Genomic DNA, 25,713 nt, shown 5'->3' with positions numbered 1-25,713 from the left:
TTACTTCTGTTCAATGTCAGATTCAATGAGGCCACATGAAATTTCTTAAAAAGTAATGAGCACTGGGTGAAAATATAAGATACACTGTTAACAGTGATTATATCTGAATAGCAGGATTTCAGGGAATTTCTTCCTCATACTGCTCTGTATCAGAAAAGCCCAAACTTGAGGAAAAGTACGTAATGGGTAACAGTGGAGTGAGTAGAAGAGACTGGCAAATTTGAGAAAGCTGGAGTATACTTTTTCACACAGCCACACTTATAAACCATGTAAATTTTCAGTCTGGTTCAGCAAACATTCAATGAGCACAAACCACGGGACAGATCCTCGTGAAGATGCTAGGGTACAAAATCTCACATGCATGCTCCTGGTCCATAGCATTCACTGACTAGAAGCTCTCTGGGGAGGCAGCACTATTTACACCTGCAGGAGAGGAAAAATAATTTTCCTTCTACCCTTCTGAGTTCTTGGCTGAGACCTCTGAAATAAAAGCTAGAGGAAAAAGAGAAAAACAAGTTCATTAACATGTATGCCTCATGTACACATGGGAGATACCCAGGGAAGAATGAGGAACTCGAAAGAGGTGGCTTGAAACTCTGGCTTACGAAACATCCTCAACAAAGAGCAATACATTTGTGCAGAAATGACAGGACAGAGGAAAGCAGCTGTAGGCTTTCAAGGGCAGAGACAAAAGCCAGTTGGTAAAATCTGTTATGTAGATTCCTGTGGTGCCCTTTCCAGGCTGACAGGATCTAGAGTTGTCTCTGGGGATCAACCTTTTTCTTTCCTACTGCAGGGGTGGGGGCATCTTTGTAAACTTAGGTCCTGCTTTTAAGAAAATAGGGGGAGAGCAGACAGCTTTTCTGGTATCTGCTTCTTTTAGACATCTTCAGTTCACAATAATTGTTACATCAAAGCAGCATATTTTGGGATGGCATACTGCTATTCTTCATACATATCTGAACTGGTCTAATATCCAATATAAACTGAAATGACGAACTGGAGATAACCACAACCAAAAACCTTAACACAGAAACAGGAAATTCTGTTAATGCAACATTTATTAATTACACACAACTCTGCTGACGAGCACAGATACACGTACACAATTATCAAAAACTGGGAAAATGAGTTCTGTGCACATTTGAAAAGCAAAATGTTTCCACACTTCCCACTACACTTATTCCCAAGTTTTATCCTACAAAATATAGCACACACACAAAAATCACAGCATAAATATTAAGTAAAATGCGTCTAACATAGCTGCACATGAATAATTAAAACCCCGGGTTCCAGCCTTCTAAGAAGGCAGGCATGTGGCACAATCTAAAGTTAACAGTATAACAGTAAAATCAGATTTTATTTGCATTGTGCTTCTGATGTTTATTTTCATTAAGTCTTTCCATAAGAATAAAGGAGAAAAGAATACAACACTTGACATAAAATCACGTTTGAAAGCCACTCAAAGGGATAAATACAACAGATGCAGATAAGCTGTTTCAATGCAAATCCCTGCCTAGCTGGGAAAAGTAAATTGAGAAGTTTTCTCTAGGCCAACACACTCTTGTTATCCAGGTAATTTCATCTGAGTTCTATGATCATTGCTGCGGCAAGTTCTTGGTGAGAACTCGTTGGAGCAATGCCCAGAAAAGTATTTTACACAGGTGTTCAATGAAATAAAATAATGCTTGATAAATGCAGGAAGATCAGTATCTCCCTCAGCATCAGGAGCTCTGGATCAGGGGCTGGCAAACCTTTTCAGAGTCAATACCATAGGCTTTGCGGGCCATAGTGTTAGTCTGTGGCCAGTTCTCAACCCTGCCTAGAAAGTAGCCGTGGATCCCGTGTTAAATGAATGGGCATGGCTGTGTTTCAATGAAGTTTCATTGATGGAATCTGAAATCTGAATTTCCTGTAATTTGTGTTATGAAATATTATCCTTTTGATTTCCCCCCACCCCAATCATTTGGACATACAAAACCATTCTTAGCTCTGGGCTGTACGGAAACAGGTCGCAGGCCAGATGTGGCTTGTGGGCTGTAGTTTGCCAACCCCTGGCAACCCAATCACGTAGGGTTACCTTATTGAAAAATAACCCCCTGAAATGTTCAGTTAGACACTTTTCTTTCTTCCCACAACCCACAACAGTTTTACTAAACAGTAACCTATTTCCTCCTCAAATCATTTTAAATACAAAATTAATCAAAGACATTGCAGTGAGTCTCTGGACCTGAATTTATGTACCGGGTGAGCCAAATAGACAAGAAAACTCAGATCTACCACCCAGCCAAGGAATCCACTGGCTTACAAAGCTACCCACATACGCGAATGTATTCTCCTAACACCTCCCAGCATCAGTGTTCCAGACTTCTAACAAATAATGTTACAGCATGTTTGTTGTTAAGAGAAACCAGATGGACACATCCAAATCTTCAGTAATTAGAATGTAGAAAACCACCTGAAACTATAAAAACAAAAAGAAATAAACTGACAATATGCTGCGTATGGGATTCCTAACAGGGTGTAGGTGAGCTCTGTCACCAGGAGGTGGATGTCAGCTCGTTTCTTCTGTGGGTTTCGGACACAGCCGGTATGATCCAGGCTAACAGAAGGGAGCTCCAGGACCGGAGGTGAGTTCCTCTGTGCCCACGGGCATTCCAGACTGTTGGTGACTTAACCTCGGCTCCCCAGGGGCGTAGGGAAGAATGCTAAGTCCCAGGGGGTGGCAGGAACTGCCCTCAGGCTCTCCTTCCACTACCCAGAATAGCCCCAGAATGTCAGTGGACTCCACACACAGAGAGAGTGGGAAAGAAAAGAGCTTTATCTCGGCTTCCTCAGCCAGGAACAGCCTTGATTCCTCTTCTTCGGCGTCTGAGTACAGATGGGAGACATGTCCAGAAGAACCTAGAATTTTCTGAATCAGAGTTCCTCTTTCAGAGTGATAGGAGACACCGGTCATTTTTGCTTTAAATAACGAACCGTAAAAACTCTTATTGGATAAAGGGTGCCTGACATTCAAGGGCTCACGCCTCTTCCATTAGGTGGATTGGCCATTATGGAAACTGGTTTTCCCCTTGAGATCACTGTGGTGAGACTGTTTGTTCTTCTGGAGGCGAAGGAGCGCAGCACCCCATGAGGGCGGGAAGAGCAGGCTGCAGGTGACCACCGCTTCGTCCCAGGGGGGAGAGCAGGTGGGCACCAGCCTTCCTCACCAGCTGGATGCCCAAGGGGGCTTTGCTGCTACTAGTATTAATAGCTCCTGTACTTACACCAGGTTTTCTTCCTTTTCTTTTTTTCTGTTTTGGCGAGCATTTCCCTTTCTGTCAGGCTCACAAGAGCCCATGGAGCAAGTGAGGCATGGACGGAGTCTCCAGTCTGCGGGAGGAACGGGTGCTGATCGGCAGGTCCACGGAACAAGGCTCCTACGGGGGGACGGAGCCGCCGTCCACAGCCGACCAGGGGAGGGGCTCTGCCTTATGCTTAGGCTCGTTGCCTAAAGGAAACCCAATGAAGTGGACCGCAGGACGGAAATGAAAACATCATCTTTAAGTAGTAAATTTAGGGCGGTGAAGCCTTCAACTTAAAAAATGGTCCAGGGGCGCCCGCCTGGCTCCGTTGGTGGAGTGTGTGACTCTTGATCTCAGGGTCGTGAGTTCGAGCCCCATGTTGGGTGTAGAGATGACTAAAAAAATAAACTAAAAAAAAAGAAAAGGTCCAGGAAAAGGGAAAGGTGCTCCTTCATTCCTCACAGAAACACAGGCAATTCGGGGCTGTTTCAGAGGGCTTGAAAACCCATCGATTCAGCCCATGCGGCAACACCTCCAAACACGCGGCAGGACGGCGGGGGATGGTGTGCACGCTCGTCGTGCTCAGGGCTCTTCCCTGCAGACCTCCGGTCGGGGCTTGGACCCACGGGGGGACGGCTGTGAGGGAGCCTTTGGGACGTCCCCCCACCCCGGGGCCGTGCGGGTTCCTGGGGAGACGGTGGCTGCCACGGGCATGCGGATCTGCTGGTCCCTGGTCAGGTAAGGGGGGGGGGTTCCCCTCTGCTTGAGATGATGAGCACGTGGTGAGTTTTTAAAAATTCCTAATTCCAATAACCTATTCGTTCACTTAAAATAATGGATGGCAGGTCCCCATATATGTAAGTACGCTTCCTTTTTTATTTTTTTAAAGAACTAACGAACCCTACAAGCCTCCGAAACACACGTATTTGAGCTCCAGATACTCATCAATGCCATACTTGGACCCCTCTCGCCCGAGGCCGGACTGCTTCACGCCGCCGAAAGGGCACTCCACAGAGGAGATCAGTCCCTCGTTGACGCCAACCATGCCGACTTCCAGCCGCTCCGCCACTCTCCAGATCTGGGCCGCGTCTTGGGAGTAGAAGTAACCTGTCATGGGGATAAGGACGTACACAGCACGTAGGACAGTCATGAAAGACCGCATCTGAAGCCGAGGATACACCAGCGACGGCGTGTCTCGTCAGGGCCTGGAATCCTCCCTGCTCCCAGAGGGGCCCCACGCTGGTCCTGTCCGTGCCTCATCGCAGACCCGTGGGACACCGTCATGCTGCGTCTGTCCCACTCACGGGGGCTCGCTTCACCGCCTCCCAGGACTGCCGCCGTAACCTCCCCACATGCTGCCGTGCGCGGCCCAGGCTCTCCCGCACGCCTCTGAGCCGACGGTGCGACTCTCCTCATGCTCTGTCTGCCCCACCCTCCGGTGACTCCTTGCTGTTTACAAAATAAGGTTAAATTCTTCGTGGGTACTCGAACCCTCCCCAGTGTGAACTCGGGCAACATTTTCAGCGTTACCTTCCAACACGCCAATCACCGACCATCCTGTCCTTGTGACCAAACTGTCCTTGTCCTTCCTTCTTAACTCCCCTGGTCCCCGCTGCCCAGAATCTCTCTCCTCCCACCTCTGCATGATCAGAACGCTGCCCATCACTGCTGACCTAATGCAGGGTGCGGTTCCCCTCGTCCCACCGTGAAGGGAAGGAGCGCGGAGCCGTGTCCCAGAGGCGCTCCCGCACACCTCTCACCCGAGCCTTAGGATAGCTCTCTGCAGGCGGCGTGGGGGAAGGGCCTCCACGGTGCGCGCGTCCCTCCTCCTGGTGTAAATCCTTCTCTTACAGCCGGAGGGGCAGCTTCTGGAGGCCACGGCCTTCTCTGTATCCTCAGTACTCCCCTCACTGCGGGCACTGACGTCGATTTGTCGGGTGCATGTGTGTGCATCTGATGATGTCAGGATAATGGGGTACGTGCTGCGGCCGCCCTGACCACCCCCACACTAAAGGGACAGTGACCCCTCAGGCTCTGTCTGCACACTCGCCCACTGCCTCTTCCACCGTCCCTGACGCTCTGCCGCTGCCCTCGGTCTGGTTCAGGCTGCCGGGAGCCAGGCACAATGGAAGGAGACAGACTGGGCATTTGCAGGCAGGAAGCCTCGGGGGCCGTGGGACTTTGGGGCGTGGGCTGCCCCCCAAGCTGCCCCCCTCTTCTCCTGCGCTCCCTCCGCTCTCTGCAGGGAGCGCCCACACGCAGCAGGACCAGGCGGCAGGCCGTGAACTTGCACAAACCCACTCGTGCCCCGGAAAGTAACAAAACATACACCCCAGTGGCGTCTCCTTCTCAAAACCCAGGGCGATGTTTCAAAGGCAAGCGCGGCACCAGCTCGAGAAACGGGGAGCACGGCGCCGAGCGAGGAGGGCCGCCTACCTGCCAGCCCCACGTCGGCCGCGTTCGCGATGGCCACAGCCTCGTCCTCTGTGTCGAACCTGCCAAGGTGGAATGCGCGGTCAGCGAAATCTGTAGGCGACGGCAGGGAAAACCCGCCGCCTTGTCTCCCGATTGGCCTCCCAAGTAAGGGCAGGGGCTAAACGGCACCGAGACCCCGGGGCAGGTGCGGGAGAAAACAGCCCCGCTGCTCCACATGCTGGCTCCTCTCTTGCCAGAGAACAGGAGGCAAGCAGGCTGGTGGGATGCGGCGCGTCCGGAGCGTCAGACCGAGTGCCTCCCAGAGGGGTCACCGCCCTGCTACGTCCTGAGACCGCAGCACAAGCAGGAACACTCGGAAGCAGGCGTAACGGAGGAGAAAGCTCCCGGGGGCCGGCGCCGGGCCCTGCTCCTGCCTGCGGCGCCGAGTGGTCGTTCCAGAGCCCTCCGCGGTCCCTTCCAGCTTTACCGCTGTTCCTCCGGAACAAGATGTGAGGAGCGCTCTTCCGGGGCAGAGGGCTCTCAGCCCCCCATTCTTAAATTCCGAGCTCTGCTGGCACCGGGCAGAGCCAGCAGGGGCCCCCGCCTACACAAGGGGAAGGGAGAGAAGAGGGCTCCGGGGGGAGATCAAGGAGGGGACCCCAGAGGATCACTTGTCCCGAGGACGCGCAGCCGTACCTCCTAGGCTTGCCGACCTGTAGACAGACAGCGAGCGTCCTGCCCGCCGGAGAACGGAGTGATAGCGCGCGGCTGATGTCCCCACTTCCCCCTCAGAAACAGAGTCATCACCTCACTGACTGTGGCATCCCTGAGGATTTTCACCTTCCCGCACACCCTGGAGCTGTGCGCCCAGCACCGCACCCAGAGGAGAGGCGTGGGAAGAGCGGAGCCCGCCAGCAGCAACTTGTCCCCCTCCCTGACCTCACGCTTCGATGACGGAACGACAACCATAATGCCTCGGCCCTGTGCTACGGGCCTTATCGCATCACGTGACTGAGCCTCTGTCACTGCTCTGCGAAGCAGTACTGGCTCTGTCCCTTTCCCATGCGAGGACCCTGGGGCTAGGGAAGTAACTGGTCCAAGGGTACACAGGTGGGACGCAGCAAAGCCTAAATCCACACCCAGTCCACCTCCAAAGCCTGCGTTCCTCACCACTGACTGCATCCTCTAGGCTCCTTGGAAATGTCAGGTTCACATTCTAGGTAAAAAAATTTTTATTAAGACAAGACAAAAGTTCTTCAAGCGGTCCATTTCCCCAGTGATGGATTAATATGTAAATTTCATTGGCAAGACCGTAACAAAGCCAGGGAAGTATACGGTAAGAGGGACTTCTGTCCCAGACAAGGTGGCCCGGGGAGCGCCGGGGACCAGCTCTCCCTGGGAACCCGACGCTGGATATGTCAGAGGACAGAGAAGGAGAGTCTTAGCTCAAAACCCCTCAATTAGCAACTAAGACCAAAAACACAAGACGCTTCTGGGGGCCGAGAAGGTGGCTGGATCCCGAGGGAATGAGGCCTCAAGTGGGAGAGAGCTAGGGGCCACCCATGGAGGGTTGGGAAGGGCCGGAGCGCCATGGAGCCTGCAGGGGGGGGGAGGGGCTGCACCCGCGCCCCACCCCCCGCCGTGCCTACGGATTCAGGTGCTGTTGCCTATTATCCGGGGTCCCTGGACCAATGGCACATGCCGACAAGCAGGAAAGCCGCAGGGCCAGCTCAGGGTGGTGGGGCCCAGGCAGAACTCGAGCCCCGCTGGCTTGGTGAGTCACCCAAAACGAGTGTAGACAACAGCATGAACCAGACGCCTCTTCCCCTGAAGCCCTCTTGTTACTCCAGAGGTAACCACAAAATACCCCAGGAAGCCAAAAACACCTGGGGCACAGGCAGTCGTGTTGAGACTGGACTTTCATACTAGAAGCTTCCTTCCTGAGGCTCAGATGTTATCAGAAGCAGCCCAGACTCGGCCTAAGCTTTTCACCACAACTCTAAGGCAGATACTAAGCGTTCAAAGAGCTCCAGACGAGTTCACAGAGAAAACGAGGAGACATCTGAGGAGCTCTGAGAAGGAGAAGCATGACATACAGAACGACCCACACCCCAGGAGGTGGAAACCGAGCAACAGAATAAAACGTAAGCAACGGATAAGCACCCACGGCAACGTAAGGGAGAATAAGGAAGCGGGAAGACTCCATGACGGGGAAGAATGAACTGGAGACACCAGGGATGGAAGAGTAACCGAGGCGCGCGGCGGATGGGCTGGGTAGCAGAGCGCACGTATCTGAGGAACGCAGGACTCCAGTGGCAGGTGGGGGGACCGAGAGCCTCTGGAGGCCTCGGGAATGGATGAAGATGTGCAGTGAACACACAGGCGTGAAGAGAAGCAGGGGGTGAGGGGGGCACGGCACCACCACGGGCGTCCTAGGAGGCCGTTAAGGAACCAATGGGGGGAGAGAAATACCTGGAGAAACAGTGACCAAGAATTTCCCGGGACTAGACAGACACCTGGGACATTAAAGGAAGTCGTTAGGACCACAGCGTGGAGACGCTCCCGATGGGCCTCACCGGTAAGACTTAAGGATGTCAAAGACCCGTGAGAAATCCTAATAGCCTCCAAGAGGAAAAGCCGGTCCCTCCAAGAGCCAGACACCAGCTTTCTCGGTAACAGCCCCGGAAACAATAGACAATTAGTGGTATCTTCACAGTGCCGAGCCCAGAATTCTATCCAGGTGAGTTAGTACTGACCTTTGAAAGTGGGATAAAACAACCTAAGAGCACGGCAAGTTCACTTCCCACTGACTCCTTGAAAGAACTCTTTGAGGACGTGCTCCCCTGAGAAGATGGACCAGCCGAAAGCAAGAAGTAAGAAGGCAAAGGAAAGAATCTGGTGAATTTAGGGGTCTATGATAAAAACACATTTTTTTTTCTTCCAGAACCATGAACTGGACTTGGCCCTCCGGCTGAAACAACAGAGCTCTGCTCTGCAGCAACCCCCCCACCCCCGGGCCTCGAAACAGTGCTCCAACTGCCCAGGTGTCCCTCTTCTGCCCTGATCCTCTCCCGTCTTCCTGCCGGTGGGGTGATCTTACTTGATCACTGGCGCCAGAGGCCCAAACGTCTCTTCGTGAGAGCAGAGCATGTCCCTGGTGACATTGCTGAGCAGGGTGGGCTCAAAGAAGTTTTTTCCGAGTTGGTGTCGCTTCCCGCCGGTCACAACGGTGGCCCCTTTGGAAACCGCGTCACTCACGTGTTTCTCTACCTGTGTGAAAAGAAAAAGAGGAGCCCGGGAGAGCTGGCTTGAAGATAACTGTGGAGATGATAACAATCTCTTTAGAGTGTTAAATCTATAGGGAACGGTTTTTTCTTTCTTTCTTTTTCTTAAAAAATAGGTTGAGAACGATGTGCCCTGGTTCCTTCCAGGTAGAAAGAACCAAATATGCAGAGACACAGAGGCAGGAAGACGGCACGTGGTGTGGGCAAGTGCCACCTTCCCCTGCTCTTAGATTTTCCAGTCTGATCCTATAATTTGTTGAAGGGTCTAGTATGGCCTGATGACCTTCTGAGCCTGACACTCTGCAGTTTTCCTGGGATTTGTTCTTTGCACTCTTGAGTTAGCTCCAGGTTCTTGGGCGCCATGTTGTCCTCCTGGCTTTCATTCTGTTCTATTACATTCTCCTCAAGTGGCTGTTTTGGGAAAGGCACACTGAAAACGCCTACTTCCTGAGTTTTCCGACAACGCATGTCTGATGTCTTACCTTGTGTTGGTTGGGGACGGAATGGTGATCCGAAATCATTTTGCTTCAGAACTCTGGAGTACACATCGCTATTTCTGTTGTTGTTGATGAAAGTCATGTTCAGAGATAGTTCTCACTTCTTGGCGGGTAGCTGACCCCCACTCTCTGGAAGTGTTTAGGATCTTCTTCTATGTTCCTGACATTCCATGTTTTAGCAGAATGTATCTGGGGCTTTTTCCTTTCATTCCACTACGTGGTTGGTAAAGTCTTTCCATGTGAAGCATCATTTCCCCTGGCTCTGAGTTTTCATGTTATTGATTTGATAATGCTACTTTTCCCCTCCCAGTTCTTTCTGGAGCACCTGTTGCTAAAATGGATATCCCCTCACCTCAGATTAATTCATTTCGTTTCAAATTTCTATCATATTTTTCATCTCTTTGTCTTTTGCTTTAAATTCTGAGAGCTCTTCTTGATTTTGTCTTCCATCTTCATCTACTGATTTTTTAAAAAAGATTTGACCATTATGTGTTTAATTTCTAAAACCTTTCTCGTTCTCATTGCCTCGTTTTCACAGAACCTGCTTTTGTTTTATAGATAGGCAATCTGCTGAAAACACAGGGAGAACGCTATTCAATTCTAAGAAAATTCCTTTCTGTTCCCAGACTCATCCTCTTCCTTGAGGGTTGACTGTTCCTCTTATGGGCTGAGGGTTTGCCCTAAAGTTATCATGATTGCTGGTTGCTCACCTTCCTCGTGAAGGACTGGCTTGGTTAACTTAAGTGGGTGACATGGGTGGGCTTTGTGGTTTCCAATCTGTCCCCTGAACAAGAGGGGCAACGGCAAGCTCAGGTTTATTCTGACTTGGCAGGCTTCACTTCAGGGACAGCCCCCTTCCCCCAGGGGCAAAGGCAGGGGAGCCCGGCTCCAGTACACCCACCCTCACTCGTGAAGCTGGAGCACTTTAATGGACACTTTAATGCACGTTCTCTATTAGGGCAATCCCAAGGCAAGAATACAGAGCTCTGTCCAACCTCGGTGCTTCCCCTGGCTCCTACTGGCTGACGCTGACCTGACTGCCCACTGAGGCCGGGCAGCCCTGGGGTCTTGGTCCTCAGGCGGCCGATGAACAGCAGGAGCCCAGGTGGGTGCTGACCTGGCTCTAACTTAATTTTGGTTCCTCAGGTGACACCCAGGAGGCTGGCTGTGTCACCCTTCTTTCCCCACATACAACCCAGCCTCCAACTTCGGTCTGCTTTAAATGATTTCATTAGAATCCTTTCCACTAGTAGAGATTTGCCTAAGGAACATATGGGATGTTCACGTTTTTTGTTTTTTGTTTTGGATGTTCATATTCTAAGAAAGTTCCTTGTAAGCAACTCTAAAAAGGATTATGGGGGTTTTCCCCCCTTTATTTATTCAATTCCAGTATAGTTAACATCAGTGCCTTCTTAGGTTCAGGTGTACAATATAGTGATTCAACAGTTCCATACATTACTCACTGCTCATCACGGTAAGTGCGCTCTTAATCCCCTTCAGCTATTTCTCCCATCTCCTCACCCTCCTCCCCTCTGCTGACCACCAGTTAGTTCCCTAGAGTTAAGAGTCTGATTTCTTTGTTGTTTGTGCCTTTTTTCTGTTTCTTAAATTCCACATATGAGTGAAATCATACGGTATTTGTCTTTCTCTGACTGATGTACTTCACGTTACACTCTAGAGCCATCCATGTTATTGCAAATGCAAGATTTCATTCTTTTTTATGGCTGCGTAATATTCCAGTGTGTGTGTGTGTGTGTGTGTGTGTGTGTGTGTGTGTGTGTACACACCACATCTTCTTTCTTAAAAAGGATTATGTTTTAAAACAGGAGATTATGTTTTAAAACAACAAGGACAACTAGCTAGTGGTCTATCTAGACTGTGACTTTCTATAAACAAAGAGATCCTTCCTAAAAGCAATTTCCCTTTCCTGCCATCTGTAAATCCTGGGCATGGCTTCTGCTATTCCGTATCTCCCTACCAGGATGCTTTTGTCAAGGACTCTTCTGGAAGGGTATTTTTTTTTTTTTTTTGTCAATGGAAGCCAGCATTTCAGCTGAAACATACATGATTTTAAAAACAAAACCAGTCTTCCTTTCCTTTTGGGTGTTCAAAAAATTAAAGAACTTTTCTTTCATGATCCTAATTCCTAGGGCAGCTAGGGATAAAATTATCACCACGATCACAGAAAATTTAGGGAGGGCAGTAGAAGATCTAAAGTGACATATCTCATGGGCACTGTAATGCCAGAGCCAGAAAAGCTTATGGGCAGATGAAGCCACCTGATTTATACTTATGGGCAGAAATTCACTTTTTCCTGATTTCTCCCTTGTTTCCAAAACAGCCTTGCTGGGCACTTTACCAAAGTGTTTTTTGCTAGTAAAGCCTTTGATATCGAAACCATGAAATTTACTTTAACAAAAAATCAAATGAACTTACCTTTTCTACTGCCTTTTCATCAATTAATGGGCCTTGAGTAGTTCTCTCCTCAAATCCATTACCCACACGCAGGTTTGTTTTAATTGCCTCAGCAAATTTCTTCACGAAGGAATCATGGATACCCCTTTGCACCAAGAAACGGTTTGAGCAAACACAAGTCTAGACAGGGAAAAATAAAAAAATTAAAAAAACCCAAACTCACAGGACAGTTTGTCAGAAGCTGTTGACCCAACCAATAAACGTGTGACTGCTGCTACCTCTCTGAATATGAAAACACTTCCCCAGGTGGCTCTCGTCCTGTGTCCAATCTGCCATGTCCCTCCACATGTGGGTGGGGCCCAAAGATAAACGCACTAAGTAAGTGCACATTCTTCTCCAACCTTCTCCATATCTGCCACACCTTGTGGTTAAACAAGTAAGCAAGTACAAATATCTGTGTAAAAAAGAGAAAGCCACCTGACCCAAGTTTTTTTCCAATGGCTTAAGTAAGCCACTATAAAACAAATAGGGAAAGAAGAAAAGAGCATAAAAAACCTGTAACTCCATGAGAGACAGTGATGCTGCAACAACAGAGCAGGGGCAGGATGGAAGGCAGTCAGAAACTGACTTATATCTATTAGTTTATTAAACTGTTCAGGGTTTGGCTGAATCTGACATTTTGAAAATGGACACAAGACCATTCTTCCATGTCAGCCTAAATTATTGAAAAGACTCTCGCTTATTTTTTTTCTAATTAAACCTAAATATATATATTTTAAAGATGTATTTATTTTAGAGAGAGAGAGAGCATGTGTGAGCAGGGGGAGAGGCAGAGGGAGAGGGAGAAAGAAAAAATTCTCAAGCAGACTCCCTGCTAAGTGCAGAGCCCAACATGGGGCTCAATCCCAGGACCCTGAGATCACAACCTGAGCCAAAATCAAGAGCTTGTCACTCAACCAAATGAGCCACCTAAGCACTGCTAGACCTAATATTTTTAATTTATAAAATATAACCATATTATAGGAAATGCAGTTATCACTGACAGATTTTCTTCTTGTCTTTTTTCTTAATCATGTATTTTTCTAGTAGAAACTATAGATAAATAGATATAGACATAATTTTTTGTCCTATGCATTTTTATTGGCTTCAAGCAATACCTCAAAGTTGTAGCTTTATGAGTGTGACTCTGAAGGTTGCACCTATTAACATTTTACGTTTCTAAAAGGAAACAAAGGTATTTCTGAAACAACCAAGCTTATTTAAGGTTATATGAAAGGGGAAAATTAATCACCGAAGGTCAATACAAGGATGAAAACTACTTGATATAGAGTACTGTATGACATTTCACCTTTTCCCCCACAATATTACCTTTCAGGAGTTTTTATTGTCTCTGGAATGCATTTAAAACCACTTATTGATGGTACTCTGAGACAAAGTACTTAAGAATATTTTGTAAGACGCCAGGTTCCTGGCAACAGCTTGGAGAGAAACTGGGAGACAGGACCCTCGGTCCACTGAGTTGGGACTACGACCCAAGGGTCTAGGACTTCAAATCAACCAGTGTCTCCAGAGTTCCATTTCCTCATCTGTATCAGGTCACTCTGAAGGTCATGCCAGATGTGCTCAGCCGGGATTTCCTGTGGAGGTGTGAGCTCGAGCCACCACTCTCCCGATGACAACCTGGACACCCTCTGGGTACGCTGTACCGTGTGCCTATCAGGCCCCCTCCATCTCAGGGACAGTGAGACCCAGGCAATAGCGTTTTGAGTTTTTCAAGAACAATCTCAACATTTTCCTACCTTTTCCTTAAGACTGTGGGCCTCAGACCCTAGCTGTTTGGGCTGTTTTGTATCTGAGGAGATGATTTTATCTGTTCAGTAGAGAAAAGCCCAATGAGGGGAAAACTATGAAAATAACCAGATTCAAAGAGTAGGAAGACAAGAGAACAATGTGATTAAACATGTGCTGTTCAGGAAATTGCTCGAAGCCAGGGATTACACCTTATTTCTCTTTGGACCCTCTGAGCCGAGAACAGCTGCCGGCAAAAAGAGCCCTTACTAAATATGTGCTGAAAGTGAGTAAAGGACGAATGATGGAAGGAAGCTGCAAGTTTCCTTCCAGGAGGTGAGTTAGGCGGTAAGATCTTTGTGAAATACAGTCACACGCGTGCGTGCGCACACACACCCACACACACCCTGGAAAACACTGCAGGACTCACCTGGCCAGAGTTCCTAAATTTGGACGCCATGGCCCCTGCCACAGCCTGGTCCACGTTGGCGCTGTCAAACACGATGAACGGGGCGTGGCCGCCCAGCTCCATGGAGACCCTCTTCACGGAGCCCGCCGCGTGGTGCAGCAGGATCTGGAGGCAGACGACAGACCGTGAGCGCCGCAGCAGGATCGGGACGGTGAGCCTTTGTTTCAAACACTGACCCCGCAGGGCACGAGCCAGGGGCACAGCAGTGTCTCCAGGATGACCGTTTGCATAAGAACATATATTTGTATACGATAAAGACACAGGAGGAAGGCTACAAGAAATTCAAAGTAGTTACACGGACAGAAGGGAGGGAGTCGGGCAGGCGAGAGCCTTCTGAGCATAAGCATGTTTACATTGCCTTGCTTCTTGCACCGTGTAGCGTACTACCTATTAAAAATTACATGGTAATAGGCTTAATCATAACATAGGGAAGATAATAAAATCACCCAGAATCCCACACCCTTAGCTTACCACTGATAAAATTTTAGAGTATATTGATCCAGAATTTGGCCACATACACAGGTTCATATAGATGCACTTTTTTTTTTTTTTCAGAAAACAGAATGGTAGATTTATACAGTTCTGTAAACTGCTCTATCTTCCCAATTAACCACATATCTGGAACACCTTAACATGTTCATAACACCTTATACCTTCTTCCTCCAGGGTAACACTATACCGTGAAGATTCTCTCATGGTAGCACACGTGTTTCTAGAACATTCCTTTAGATGCCAGCATAAAGTTCCATTGTATGGCTGTTCCATAAATTTATTTATTCAGCCCCCATCTGTGGGAAATTTAGGCTTCCAATTCCTTGCTATTCAAAATAACGCTGCAATTATTCTCTCAGTATAAATTTGTAGAAATAGAATTGCTGACTCAATGCACAATTATAAAGCTTTTTAAGGAAACAAAAAGACCTTTCTGTTTCTGTAAGTACCTTTATACTAAATACAATTTTGGTTCAGTTCTAAGATGTCCATTTCAACATCAGTTGTATGTTTCTGGAACCTTTAATTCTAGATTATGAAAGAAACGTGCATTCCAGAACTGAGGACATACACGGAGAGCCTTCAGCCACTTTACATGCAACTAATAATGGGAACTCTGGTCACCCCAATGCCTCAGTATTGTCCGAGAGGACCTCTGTCATGTCACGGTAAGTAAGGGACACCATCCAAAATGTCTCTGGATGGTGATCAGACATTAGTTTATCCCACAGACCTCTTAACCCTCCACGGCAGATCTCCCTAAGAAGGGTGCTAAAGATGAACTAGTATTTTCCTACTCTCTCTAGAGAGAGAAAATATTAGAATGACATCTGTTTTCTTTGAGACTTAGGTCACGTACCTTTCCGGTCGCTGTCGAGCCAGTAAAGGAAATTTTGGACACGAGAGGATCAGTACAAAGCGCTTCCCCTACTTCCTTCGCCTTCTTTCTAGAGCAGGGAATAACATTGTACACACCTGGCGGAATTCCAGCCTGGTTTGCAAGCTATAAAGAGAAACAGCAAACAGGGGGCAGCAAATGATCAAACTGGAAAAACAGAAAAAGAGAAATAGAGGTTTTAATCCAAAACGTAATGGGGGAAAAAAAAACAACTAAGCTGGCTTTGGGGACAGAGTAAGAATGTTTGGAACTGAAATAAGATCCTTATTCATGCTAAAGTGATTTTAAATGTGTTGTCACACATTTAAATATTTTATAGCACGGTTTTAATGCCACTTTCTTGTTTAAATTTATTTTAATTAATTAATTTTTAATGCTACTTTGTTTAAAAAAATAACAAAACAAAACAAAAAACCCTTGGATTTCTTTCCCGAGAAAAATCCAGGGAGAGTTCCGGAAGTTCTGGGTTCACCTGTAGAAGAAGCAAAGGGAGAGGGCGCAGGGGAGCACTCCCGGGGCACCTCCTGTGTGGGGGGCAGTGGCAGGCCGTCCCGCGGGGGACCCCCCAGGGCAGTGGTGAGGAACGGGAGGCCTCGCGGGGGGCTGGTGCCCACGCCGCGCCAGGGAGGACGGGGCCAGCACGCTGACCCGCCGCGGCCCTCTTTGGATCAGGCACGTCTGGAATCCCGGGAACTTCTGAATGTCACTGACTGTGACCCCTGCGCAAATCCGCCTGGGGTTCTGGGAAGACGGCGGGAAGCGCGGAGTGTTGTGCTCTCTCCGAGTCCCCTCCTGAACGCAGAGAGGGCAATCACAGAGCCAAACCACAGCATCCGAGGCCGCACTTCCAAGACCAGATGTAGTGCGAGCCCAGGACAGTCGTTCCCCACCGCGCCAGGGCTGACCTAAGGTCTGTCCCCCCAGGCACCTGCTTCAAAGACGCCGACCTCGGCAAAGGCCCGGTGGCCAGACCACCGAGATAAGGAGCCAGGCAGCCCTCCCCCGGGAAGTTTCGCAACACGGAGGGTTTGGCAACCTGCTTTTTCTCCTGACCCGCGGGTGCGGAGCCAGGGACAGCGGGGAGCGTCAGCACCTGCGGGAGGAGCGCAGAAGGAAGCGGTCTGATGGCCCCGCCGGAGAACAGCCCACCGCTGCTCCCGGGCCGGTGCAAGAGCAGGTGACAGAGGAGGGCAGGCTCGGGTCCAGCGGGGAAGGGAACGGAGCCCGGAAATCTCAGGGCGGAAAACAAAAGACGCCCGTGAATTAGAGAATCGGGCCTCCTGCTAAAAGCTTAGGAAAACTAACTTCGTATAAAAATGAAGTAAACGCTCAGAAAAATACCCAAATCAAATCCCATACAACATTATTAGAAGAAAATAAGAAACTAAAGAGCAGAAAGCATCCTCGTGGACAACAAAAGCATTCCCAGAAGACACGCCCACAAAACGGATCAAAGCGGTAACTTACAATGAAGGAAAAAAAGAAGTACCAAGATACAAAAGAACAACATGAATCAGAGAAATTCTGGAAATGAGGTAAGGGAACACAGGGAAGAATTAGAAATACAAGGAAAAACTAGGGTCAGAAATGAAAAGCAGGGAGCCCCACGTTCGGTATAGAGATGCCTTAAAAATGAAATCCTTAAAAAAAGAAAGAAAAGAAAAGAAATGAGCAGCACTGACCAGCAGCCCTGCCAACATCATGACAAGAGACAGCTGGCCGTATGCGTCTCCCGATAAAAGGACACGAGGTGGCCGAACCGACATCTGACGAAGTCTGGATGAGGTTCATAGAGGTTTTTAAAAAACGTGGTCCTGAGCCTTTCCGATCAACACAGACGTGTGTTTCCAGATAAATTTCGTAAGCAGGAGGGGTCTGCTGGTCATAGATCGGTGCGGGCTCTGAACGCCGTCACCCGCAGGAAGCACACTGCTAACTGCACGCCTGAGGAGTCTAGTAGTAAGTTCACTTACACACATCGTGCAGATTTAAGAATCATTTCAAGGAAAACCGTAACAGCTCATCTAAAAGAAGCCTTCCATTCGGTTAACGTTTCCATAGGACTAAAACGTCCAATCGGCCTCTGAAATAAGATGCCGTTGGGGAAGTGCCCTGAAGGTCTGGAGCCGCACCCGGTCCCTGAGAGCTCCGAACAGCCAACGTGGCAACTGTCGCTGCCTTCTAGAAGCTTCTCCAGCCGACCACAGGGCCAAAGACAGCGGCACAGGGACCCAAAGGAGGAGGACTCTCGGCCCAGGAAGGATGCAGATGACGAGGCCAGAAACAGACCCCCACACCCAGTGTGGCTCTCACGGCTCGGAAGCCCTCCCTACCGCGAACATTTCCTGAGGGCCTCCCGGGCCCAGGCACCGTAGAAGGTTCTGGCATTCCGCAGTGAACGAAACAGAGGCGAGTCCCCGTCTCCGCGGAGCTGACGTGCTCGTGTCCGTGAGACAGCCAGCATGTCAGGTGGCACGGAGCTACGGGAAGAAGAACAAAGCAGAGAAAGGATCAGGAGCACGGGAGTCCGAGGCTGTGATTTTCCAACAGGGGGCCAGCAGAGCCTCCCTGGAAAGGTGGCATCTGGGGAGGAACTTTCCGGAAGAAGAAAAGGCAGGTGTAGAGCTGGGTCGGGGTGAGCCTGGTGTGGTCTGAGGAGCGGAAGGGGCCAGAGTGGCCAGAGCTGAGGGGTACGGAGTTTCGGAGTGACAGGTAAGGTAAGGGCAGAGGGGGGGATTGGGGCTCGGGGGGTGGCATCTCACAGGGCCTTGGAGACCACTGTAGGAAGTCTGGGCTTCACTCGGACGGACATGAGAAGCCACTGGACGGTTTTAAACAGGAGAATGGCGAGACCTGACTGAATGTTGACTGAACTGGAGAAGGGAGAGGTAAAGAAGAGGTTCCCTAAAATGTGAGAAATGCCCACATTTTAGTCGTCTGCCTGCCTACTTAATAAAAGTGACGGACAGGTACTATTTGTAGGGCAGCCTAAAATACACATTGTCTACAGATGTCAGGAAGTCCCCCATCCATTGTTTTTTTCCTAAAACATCTGACTTAAGGGCACCTGGGGGGCTCAGTCGGTTGGAGATCTGCTCTTGATCTCACGGTCGTGAGTTCAAGCCCTGCGTTGGGCTCCATGCGGGGTGTGGAGCCTACTTAAAAAAATAAAATAAAATATCTGACTTAAAATAAAATTGCTAGGAAATTAAAACACAACCCATCCAGCATGAGATGCAGCCAAAGAAGGAGGCTTCGAATCAGCTTCTTTCTGCCCTGGATAAATAATCCCGGCTTGGACTTTGTCAGCTATGCACAAACACGGGGGAGAGGCTCACCTCGGCCAGGGCCAGGGCAGAGAAGGGCGTGTGTTCGGCGGGTTTCACCACCACGGTGCAGCCGGCTGCCAGGGCGGCCCCCACCTTCCGGGTGATCATGGCACTGGGGAAATTCCACTGGGGTCAGAAGAGCAGAGAAAGTGTGAGACAGGATGGACCGCCCCATAGTTCAAGACCAGGCAGGTCAGGAAGTCAGTCAACAATTCCATTGCACAAATGGACTCTCACAGCGGTTCTCTGGCTCCTGCTCAGGTGAGCTCTCAGGACACCTGACACCTGTCAACTCAGGGACTCTGGAGGCATAGGCTCGTAAAGACGGGAAACCTTCCCAGAATTTGAAACAGTACAAGATTATCCACACGGGGAGCTGGCAACCTTTTTCTGTGAAGGGCCAGATGGCCAATACTTAGGCTCTGTGGGATGTACGGTTTCTGCCCCAACGAGTCCGTGGTTCTGATGTGGAGGCAGACACAGCCAGTGTGCGCAGGAACGGGCATGGCTGGGTCCCAATAAAACTTTATTTATAAATACAGGCAGCAGGCTGGATTAGGCCTGAAAGCCGTAGTTTCGCTGACCCTTTGGGAGAAAATACCAGCCAAGGTAATTTTGAAAATGGCAGATGATTTATGACCTCCTTCCCTCTATTTATGGATAGATATTTGTAGTTATCTCCATATCTATATTAATAGCATTTTTTAAAATTTTGACAAATCCTCGTCTAGTGCTCATTCTGTGCTAGGAAGCACTTCTAAATGATAATTAATGAAATCCTCACCCCAACCCGCTGCGGTGTTACCACACCGGGGAATAACGAGGACATTACTCTGGGGAAACCGGGAGCAGCTCAGTCCCTCGCCCAGGCTCACGCAGCCGGGGAACAGCGAGCTGAGGCACACCTGGTCAGGCTGGGCTAAGGGGGTGTCTGGGCCAGGACACATCAGCAGTCTTGACGCCAGCGGCCACCCTCGAGGACTAGACGGGGGACGTGGTGGACGGCAGCCACACGAGGCTGGTCACCAGGAGAGCGCGGGGCGCCCCCCAGGGGCCGCATCCCCACCCAGGCAGACGCAATACTGTATCTGGAGACCTTCTCACCTGCAGAACCCGGCCCAGTGCCCGCTGGTCGGCACACTAATACTGGGCTGTGGACGGTAATCGTAAACTGAGCATAAAATTTTCCGCACGCCATGGCACATTAAATGTGTCACAGCTTAAGTCTTAAAAATAAAAAAGATCTTTTCCGACGTGCTAGGCCCGGCCTGGAAGAAAAGCCCGGGGTCGTGCTGTGGGTCGTCCGCCTCTGCAGGAGTTACCCAACGGCATTCCCACTCACCGCCCCGCACCTGGGTGTCACAGAGGACCAGCACACACCCCTCCGCGGGACAGGGGATGGACGCAGCCGGGGGGCGGGGGGGGGCACCTCCTCACAAGGGAGAAGGCCGTGTCATCCCAGTCCCGCCCCATCTCCTACCCCGGGACCTCGCCCGTCCTGCCCGTCCCCGTCCCCGTCCTGCCGGACCTCGTACCGGGGTGATGACTGCCGCCACCCCAACGGGCTGCTTGAGGACCAGCGCCCGCCTGTCTCCTGTGGGGGTGCGGATGACATCTCCGTAGATGCGGCGGGCTTCCTCCGAGAACCACTCCAGGAAAAGGGCGGCATAGACCACCTCCCCCTGCGCCTCCTTCAGTGGCTTCCCCTGGATCAGAAAAGGACACATTCGCCGTGTCTCACGACAAAGGCATGACTCTGCCAGGTGGCCCGCAGAGCAGACACTCTCCCGCTACCAAAGCCCCGGGGCCAATGGGAAATGCGCGACCCCAGCGGGCGTCCGAGAAGGCGGAACGACAGGTGGAGACGGGAAGCCAGGCCACAATCCGTCTGCAGCCCGGCAGCTAGAAGGGCGCCTTCGCACCTGTTTCTCCTCGGACGCCTTCTGGGCGTTGGGACCCTGCTGTGAAGCCATGATTACAGCTATGGAGAAACTTCTGGCACGTTTTTAAACACACACACGCAGCGTGAATAAAGTCAACCACACCAATCAGAGAGAGAAAATGTGGAATGGTGGCAAAGCATTATTCACATAATTCCACTCAAAATCTCTTTCTCCAGGATTATTATTATTACTGTCCCCCCGCTCCCCGCCCACCTCCCCTCTGGCAACCACCAGGCTGTTCTCTGTATGTAAGAGTCCGTCTCTTTGTCTTTTTTTTCTTTGTTTCTTAAATCCCACGTATGAGTGAAATCATACGGTATCTGTCTTCCTCAGAATGACTTATTTCACTTAGTGTCACAGGCTCCAGCTCCGTCTATGTTTCTCGTATATCATTCAAGGGTAGAACATACAAACTGTTCTAGCAAATGTGAGGCCTAGCACAATAATTAGTGCATAGCTGATCATTAGGCAAGGACTTCCCATTTTCTTTAGCTGCAGGCTTGCCCGGGCTTGAGCCTGAGCATTCCGGGACAGCTTTTTAGGGGAGCAAGTTAGGGCCCTGAACTTACACTTTCAGCTGTAATTATCTTGGCAAGGTCATCCTTATTTTGTATCATTAGGTCGTACCATTTCCGAAGTAATGAACTCCTCTCCTGGGAAGGAAAGAAAAAGAGCAACAGAAATAAAAATAACCTTCCGTGTCCTCAAACGGTTGCTGTGTGGTCTCACGCTCGGGGAGACACACACTGACCTGTCTTCTTCTTTTTTAAAATGATGCGTAAGTGACGTGTATATAACACAATGCTAGTGTCAGGTGTGCAGACCTTTCTTTGATGAGCAATAAGGAAGATTCCATTTCAAGCTGCATCTAAGGGTTGTATTGAGTCATAAGTTGTAAAAGAGAAAAAGACTTGGGTCGAAGAGCACAAAGACGAGTAACTTCACCACACAGCTCTGGTTCCGAGCTCGCCCTGTGCACGAGCAGGGAGGAATCTGATGACTCCAGGCCAGTGCTTATTCTGGGGGAGAGACAAAAGACTACGCTCTAGGGGGCGTGGCCTGGAGAAAGAAATCAAAGATCTGAGCCCAGGGCCTGGGCGACACAGAGTCCATGCTTCGCCTGAGAGAGGTTGAGAGGACACGGAATGGCGTGAGAACTGCAGGAATGCAAAGTAGATTCGGCTTGCTGGCGGAAAACACACGTCCAGGCCGAACACCGGAAGCCAGGGGAGGCAACGGGCCACCCTCAGGGTGCACGGCCCGTGTCGGGGGTTAATGGTGTGTGCCCCAAACAGAAGTGCTGCCGTTCCAGCCCTCAGTACCTCAGACAGTGACAGACAGGGTCTTTACAGATGTGACCGAGGCAAGCAAGTTACAGTGACGTTCAATTTTTAATAAATTCAAAGTTAAAACTTTTTAAAAGTTTTGTTAATCTAAAATTAGGGTGTGCCCTACTCCAACATAAAAGGGGGCTCCTTGTAAAAAGGGGGACTTTGGACACAGAAACAGGAATGCACAGAGGGAAGATGATATGGGGGGACACAGGGAAAAGACAGCCGCCTGCAAGTCAAGGACAGAGGTCTGGGGCAGATCCGTCCCTCAGAGCCCTCGGAAGGAACCAGCCCTTGACTTGGGATTTCGAGCCTGCAGAGCTGGGACAGTATGTTTCTGTTGTTTAAACCATCAGGTTTGTGGTACTTCGTGATGGCAGCCCCCGGAAACCACTGCGGTCTTTGTGAGGAGCTGTGAGAGTGTGCCGGTCTCCAGGAGGGAGGCTCGCGTCCCACCCGAGCAGGGATGCCTGGTGGGTGGCGGCCTCGGAGCCCAACTCAGCCACGCTCCTCGTCCGTACCCTGCGTCAAGTCTCTACCTCAGAGAGCCACTGAAAGCACTAGATAAAGCACCTGCAACGCGCCCAGAACAGCCCTCAGAGACGGCCTCGTCCTAATCCCTGGAACCTGCGAATCTGTTCCCTCACAGGGCAAAGGGATTTTGCAGATGTGATCGCGTAAAGGATCCCGAGGCGAGGAGGGCATGCAGGTGGGCCCAAGGGAACCACAAGGCTCACTTAAGAGGGAAGCAGGACGGTCCGAGGCACACAACGTGGTGGTACCAGAAGCGGAGGCTGGAGTGAGGTGGGGGTCGCTCCAGACGCTGGGAAGGAAGCCCCAAGCGGTTCCTGAAGGAACACAGCCCTGCCAACACACGTGGGACTTCTGACCGCCAGAACAGTGAGAGAATAGATTTGGGTTGTCGTGTTGATTTGCCTTAATTTGTTAAAGCCGCCATTGGTGACTAATGCGTTAGCTCACAGAGCCGTAAGTATCCGGCTCCCGTTTCCCCTGAGATCCTGCAGGAGTTCGCGAGCTGGGAAACAGGAGGTCCTAAAACCCGTGAAAAGAAAGACGTGAGGCAATGCAAACAATGTCACCGGGAAGGGCCAACCAAGGCGCACGGACCCAGCCACCGTTCAGAGCGGGGAGGAGAGCGGAGCCCAACGGCAGAAGCATCAGGTGAGCTAGACCTCGAGGATGGGGGTGGGCAGGGCGGACAGACAGGCCTGGGGGCAAGAGGGGTGGGTCAGGGCTGCCTTATACTGGAGCCCGCCACAGCCCACCCCTCCTCCCTGCAGAGGCGGACCTGCCCTCCTTGGGACCGCCGAGCACCACTTCCTCAGCAAGACGCTCCACAAGCCTTCCAAGAAGGAAGGTTCTCTGAGAAGACTCCAGCTCCTGCAGGACGAGCGGACGCCGCCACGTTCACGCTCCAGGGGCATGGATGTCAGGTGGGTGACGTGACCACAAGCTGACGGCAGCCGTGAGCGGTCCCGGCACCGGCCCTGGGGCTCCGAACAACCAGTCTCGAAGCCGCGTCTGGGCCGGAAGAGCTTCCCGGACGCCTGTAACACCCCCGGTCTCTCCTCCCCTACCGCGTCTCAGCTGGTGGTTAGTGGTTACTCCTTCCTTCCCGGTGCTCTGGCTGGAAGCCTGGGGTCCTGGCTGACCCCTCTTTCGCTCGCACCCCAACATGACCAGGGCCTCCAGCTGACGCTCTGGTCACAACATCCTTCTGCAGAGCGCCCTGGTTCAAGCCGCCGTCCCCTCTCGCCTCAATCTCCGCCAACAGCCCCCTAACAGGCCTCTGCCCCCACCGTGCCCCTCCTTCCACCTGTTCTCCACGCTGGGGCCAGAGTACCCTTTCCCACCGCAAACCTGGTCACAGCTCTGCTCGAAGCCCTGGAGTGGTGCCCCGCCTCCCTCAAGGTAAAACCCCAGTCCTTAGGATGGCTGCACACCCCACTGGATCCAGCCCCTCCGCCCCCTGTTACTATGGCCTTCAGAGCTGCCCCTGCCTCCGGGCTGTTCTACAAACGGGTCAGGCATGCCCCTGGCTCAGGAATTCTGCTCCAGCCGAGTTCCCGTCCCTCCTTCAATCTTTGCAGCCCCGGTCCTCAGTGAGGCTACTCTGATGTGTGGGCAGAATTGGGCCCACTCCATTCATAGGTTGAAGTCCTAACCCCCTGTATCTCGAACAGCGTCTTGAAAGAGGTTATTAAGGTTAAATGTGGTCATAGATGTGGGTCTTAATCCAGTATGACTGGTGTCTTTAGGAGGAGAGGTTAGGACACCGGAAAATGCAGAGGGAAGGTCGTGCGCAGACGGCCATCTACAAGCCGAGGACGTGTTAGTTGACAGCAGTCTCTATTCAGGCCGACACCTGGAGAATGGTCGGCGGCCCGCACAGCGCCCGATTTCCCGACCAGCCTCCCTGTGTTGCACTGCAGCGGCCGGGGAGAGCCCCCGGTGCGCGCACCTGCCCCCCACGCTCAGGCCCCTCCACCTGCTCACCGTGCCCTCGGCTCGCTGGACACCGAAGGCTTCCGCCTCCCCTGCCGGACAATTCCAGAGGCTGGAGGGCGGCGCCTGTCCCTGGCCCCTGGCACAGTGCTTGGGACCAAGCCGACGCTCCAAACTTACTCGCGGATCACCTCTGTCCTCGTTTTTACGACCTTCTGCCTGGGGAATCGGGGAGGGGAGGCGACGCGGCTGGTTTCTCTATGGGGCAGGCCGGGGCCCCCCGAGCGCGCTCACCTTGGCCGAGACGCCCCTCCAGCTGCCGAAGGCCTCGTAGGCGGCGCGCACCGCGGCGCGGGTCTCGGGCACCCCGCAGTCGGCCACCAAGCCCAGCTCGGCGCCGCTGGCCGGGTCGTGCACGGGGAAGGCGGCGGCGGCCGGGAGCCAGCGGCCGTCCACGAAGCGCTCGGTGCGCAGCAGCGCCGCGGACAGGCCCGCCAGGCCCCCGGCAGAGCGGCGGGGCTGCGCGGAGCGGCGGGGCCGCAGGCCGCGGGCGGCGGGCGCGGGCGGGAGGCGCGGGGCCCGGCAGCTCGGCAGCCGCAGGCAGGTCGCCATGGCCCCGGAGGCGGCGGCGGCAGGAAGCAGGCAAGCGAGCGCGCGCCCGAGAGCAAGGGTCGGGGCGGCGGGAGGGGCGAGGCGGCGGCGGGGACGCGCCGGGGCGGCGGGGGCGCGGAGCAGCGCCCTCTCCCGCGTCCTTGGCGCCGCACCCGGTCCCCCGCGGCCCGCAGCTTCGCGCTCCGCCAGACCGGGAGGGCTGCCGGGAGATGCACCTGCGGGCCTCACCCTGCCGGCCTCGAGCGCTCCTGTGTAATTACCTTAGCTCCCTAGCTGCGGCGGGACAACCGCTCCCCCCGCCCCCCCGCGAGCCATCCCCTCCCCCCACCTGCATCCCCCGCCACTGGAATTGTACGGGGGCCATCGATGCGCTGGTGGTGCCCCCGCCGCCAAGGGCGGGATCCCCGCTCTCCATCGCCACGACTCCCGCGCACTCGGGGTCCAGGCTGGGGCTTCTCTGCGCGGGGCAAGTGTGGCTCCCTGCTCT

At 51.8% G+C, this 25,713-nt stretch overlaps 2 protein-coding genes across 3 annotated transcripts in view; one reads left to right on the top strand and one right to left on the bottom strand.

Annotated features, from left to right (window-relative positions):
- Window positions 1-1,043: 1,043 nt before the first annotated feature.
- ALDH5A1 (aldehyde dehydrogenase 5 family member A1) lies at window positions 1,044-25,656 on the bottom strand. Of its 2 annotated transcripts, none has more exons than XM_078055742.1 (10): window positions 25,555-25,656; window positions 21,387-21,470; window positions 20,410-20,580; window positions 18,884-19,000; window positions 15,507-15,650; window positions 14,117-14,260; window positions 11,920-12,078; window positions 8,803-8,972; window positions 5,724-5,782; window positions 1,044-4,394 (listed from the first exon to the last, which is right to left on the bottom strand). In XM_078055742.1, exons 1-10 carry the CDS (start codon window positions 25,639-25,641, stop codon window positions 4,189-4,191), a joined length of 1,341 nt encoding a protein of 446 aa, XP_077911868.1. In that variant the 5' UTR covers window positions 25,642-25,656; the 3' UTR covers window positions 1,044-4,188. The 2 variants fall into 2 exon arrangements, with proteins under 2 accessions (XP_077911868.1, XP_035968075.2); XM_036112182.2 differs by lacking the exon at window positions 25,555-25,656 and adding an exon at window positions 24,909-25,261.
- GPLD1 (glycosylphosphatidylinositol specific phospholipase D1) overlaps window positions 25,231-25,713 on the top strand; it is a 58,945-nt gene continuing 58,462 nt past the window's right edge. The window contains exon 1 of the mRNA XM_078055741.1: window positions 25,231-25,256. The gene's annotated coding sequence lies outside the window, so the exon portion shown is untranslated. The remainder of the gene's footprint in view (window positions 25,257-25,713) is intronic.

The sequence above is a fragment of the Halichoerus grypus genome, chromosome 9, assembly GCF_964656455.1.
Source record: "Halichoerus grypus chromosome 9, mHalGry1.hap1.1, whole genome shotgun sequence".
Lineage (NCBI taxonomy): Eukaryota > Metazoa > Chordata > Mammalia > Carnivora > Phocidae > Halichoerus > Halichoerus grypus.
This window is presented reverse-complemented; position numbering and strand designations above follow the sequence as displayed.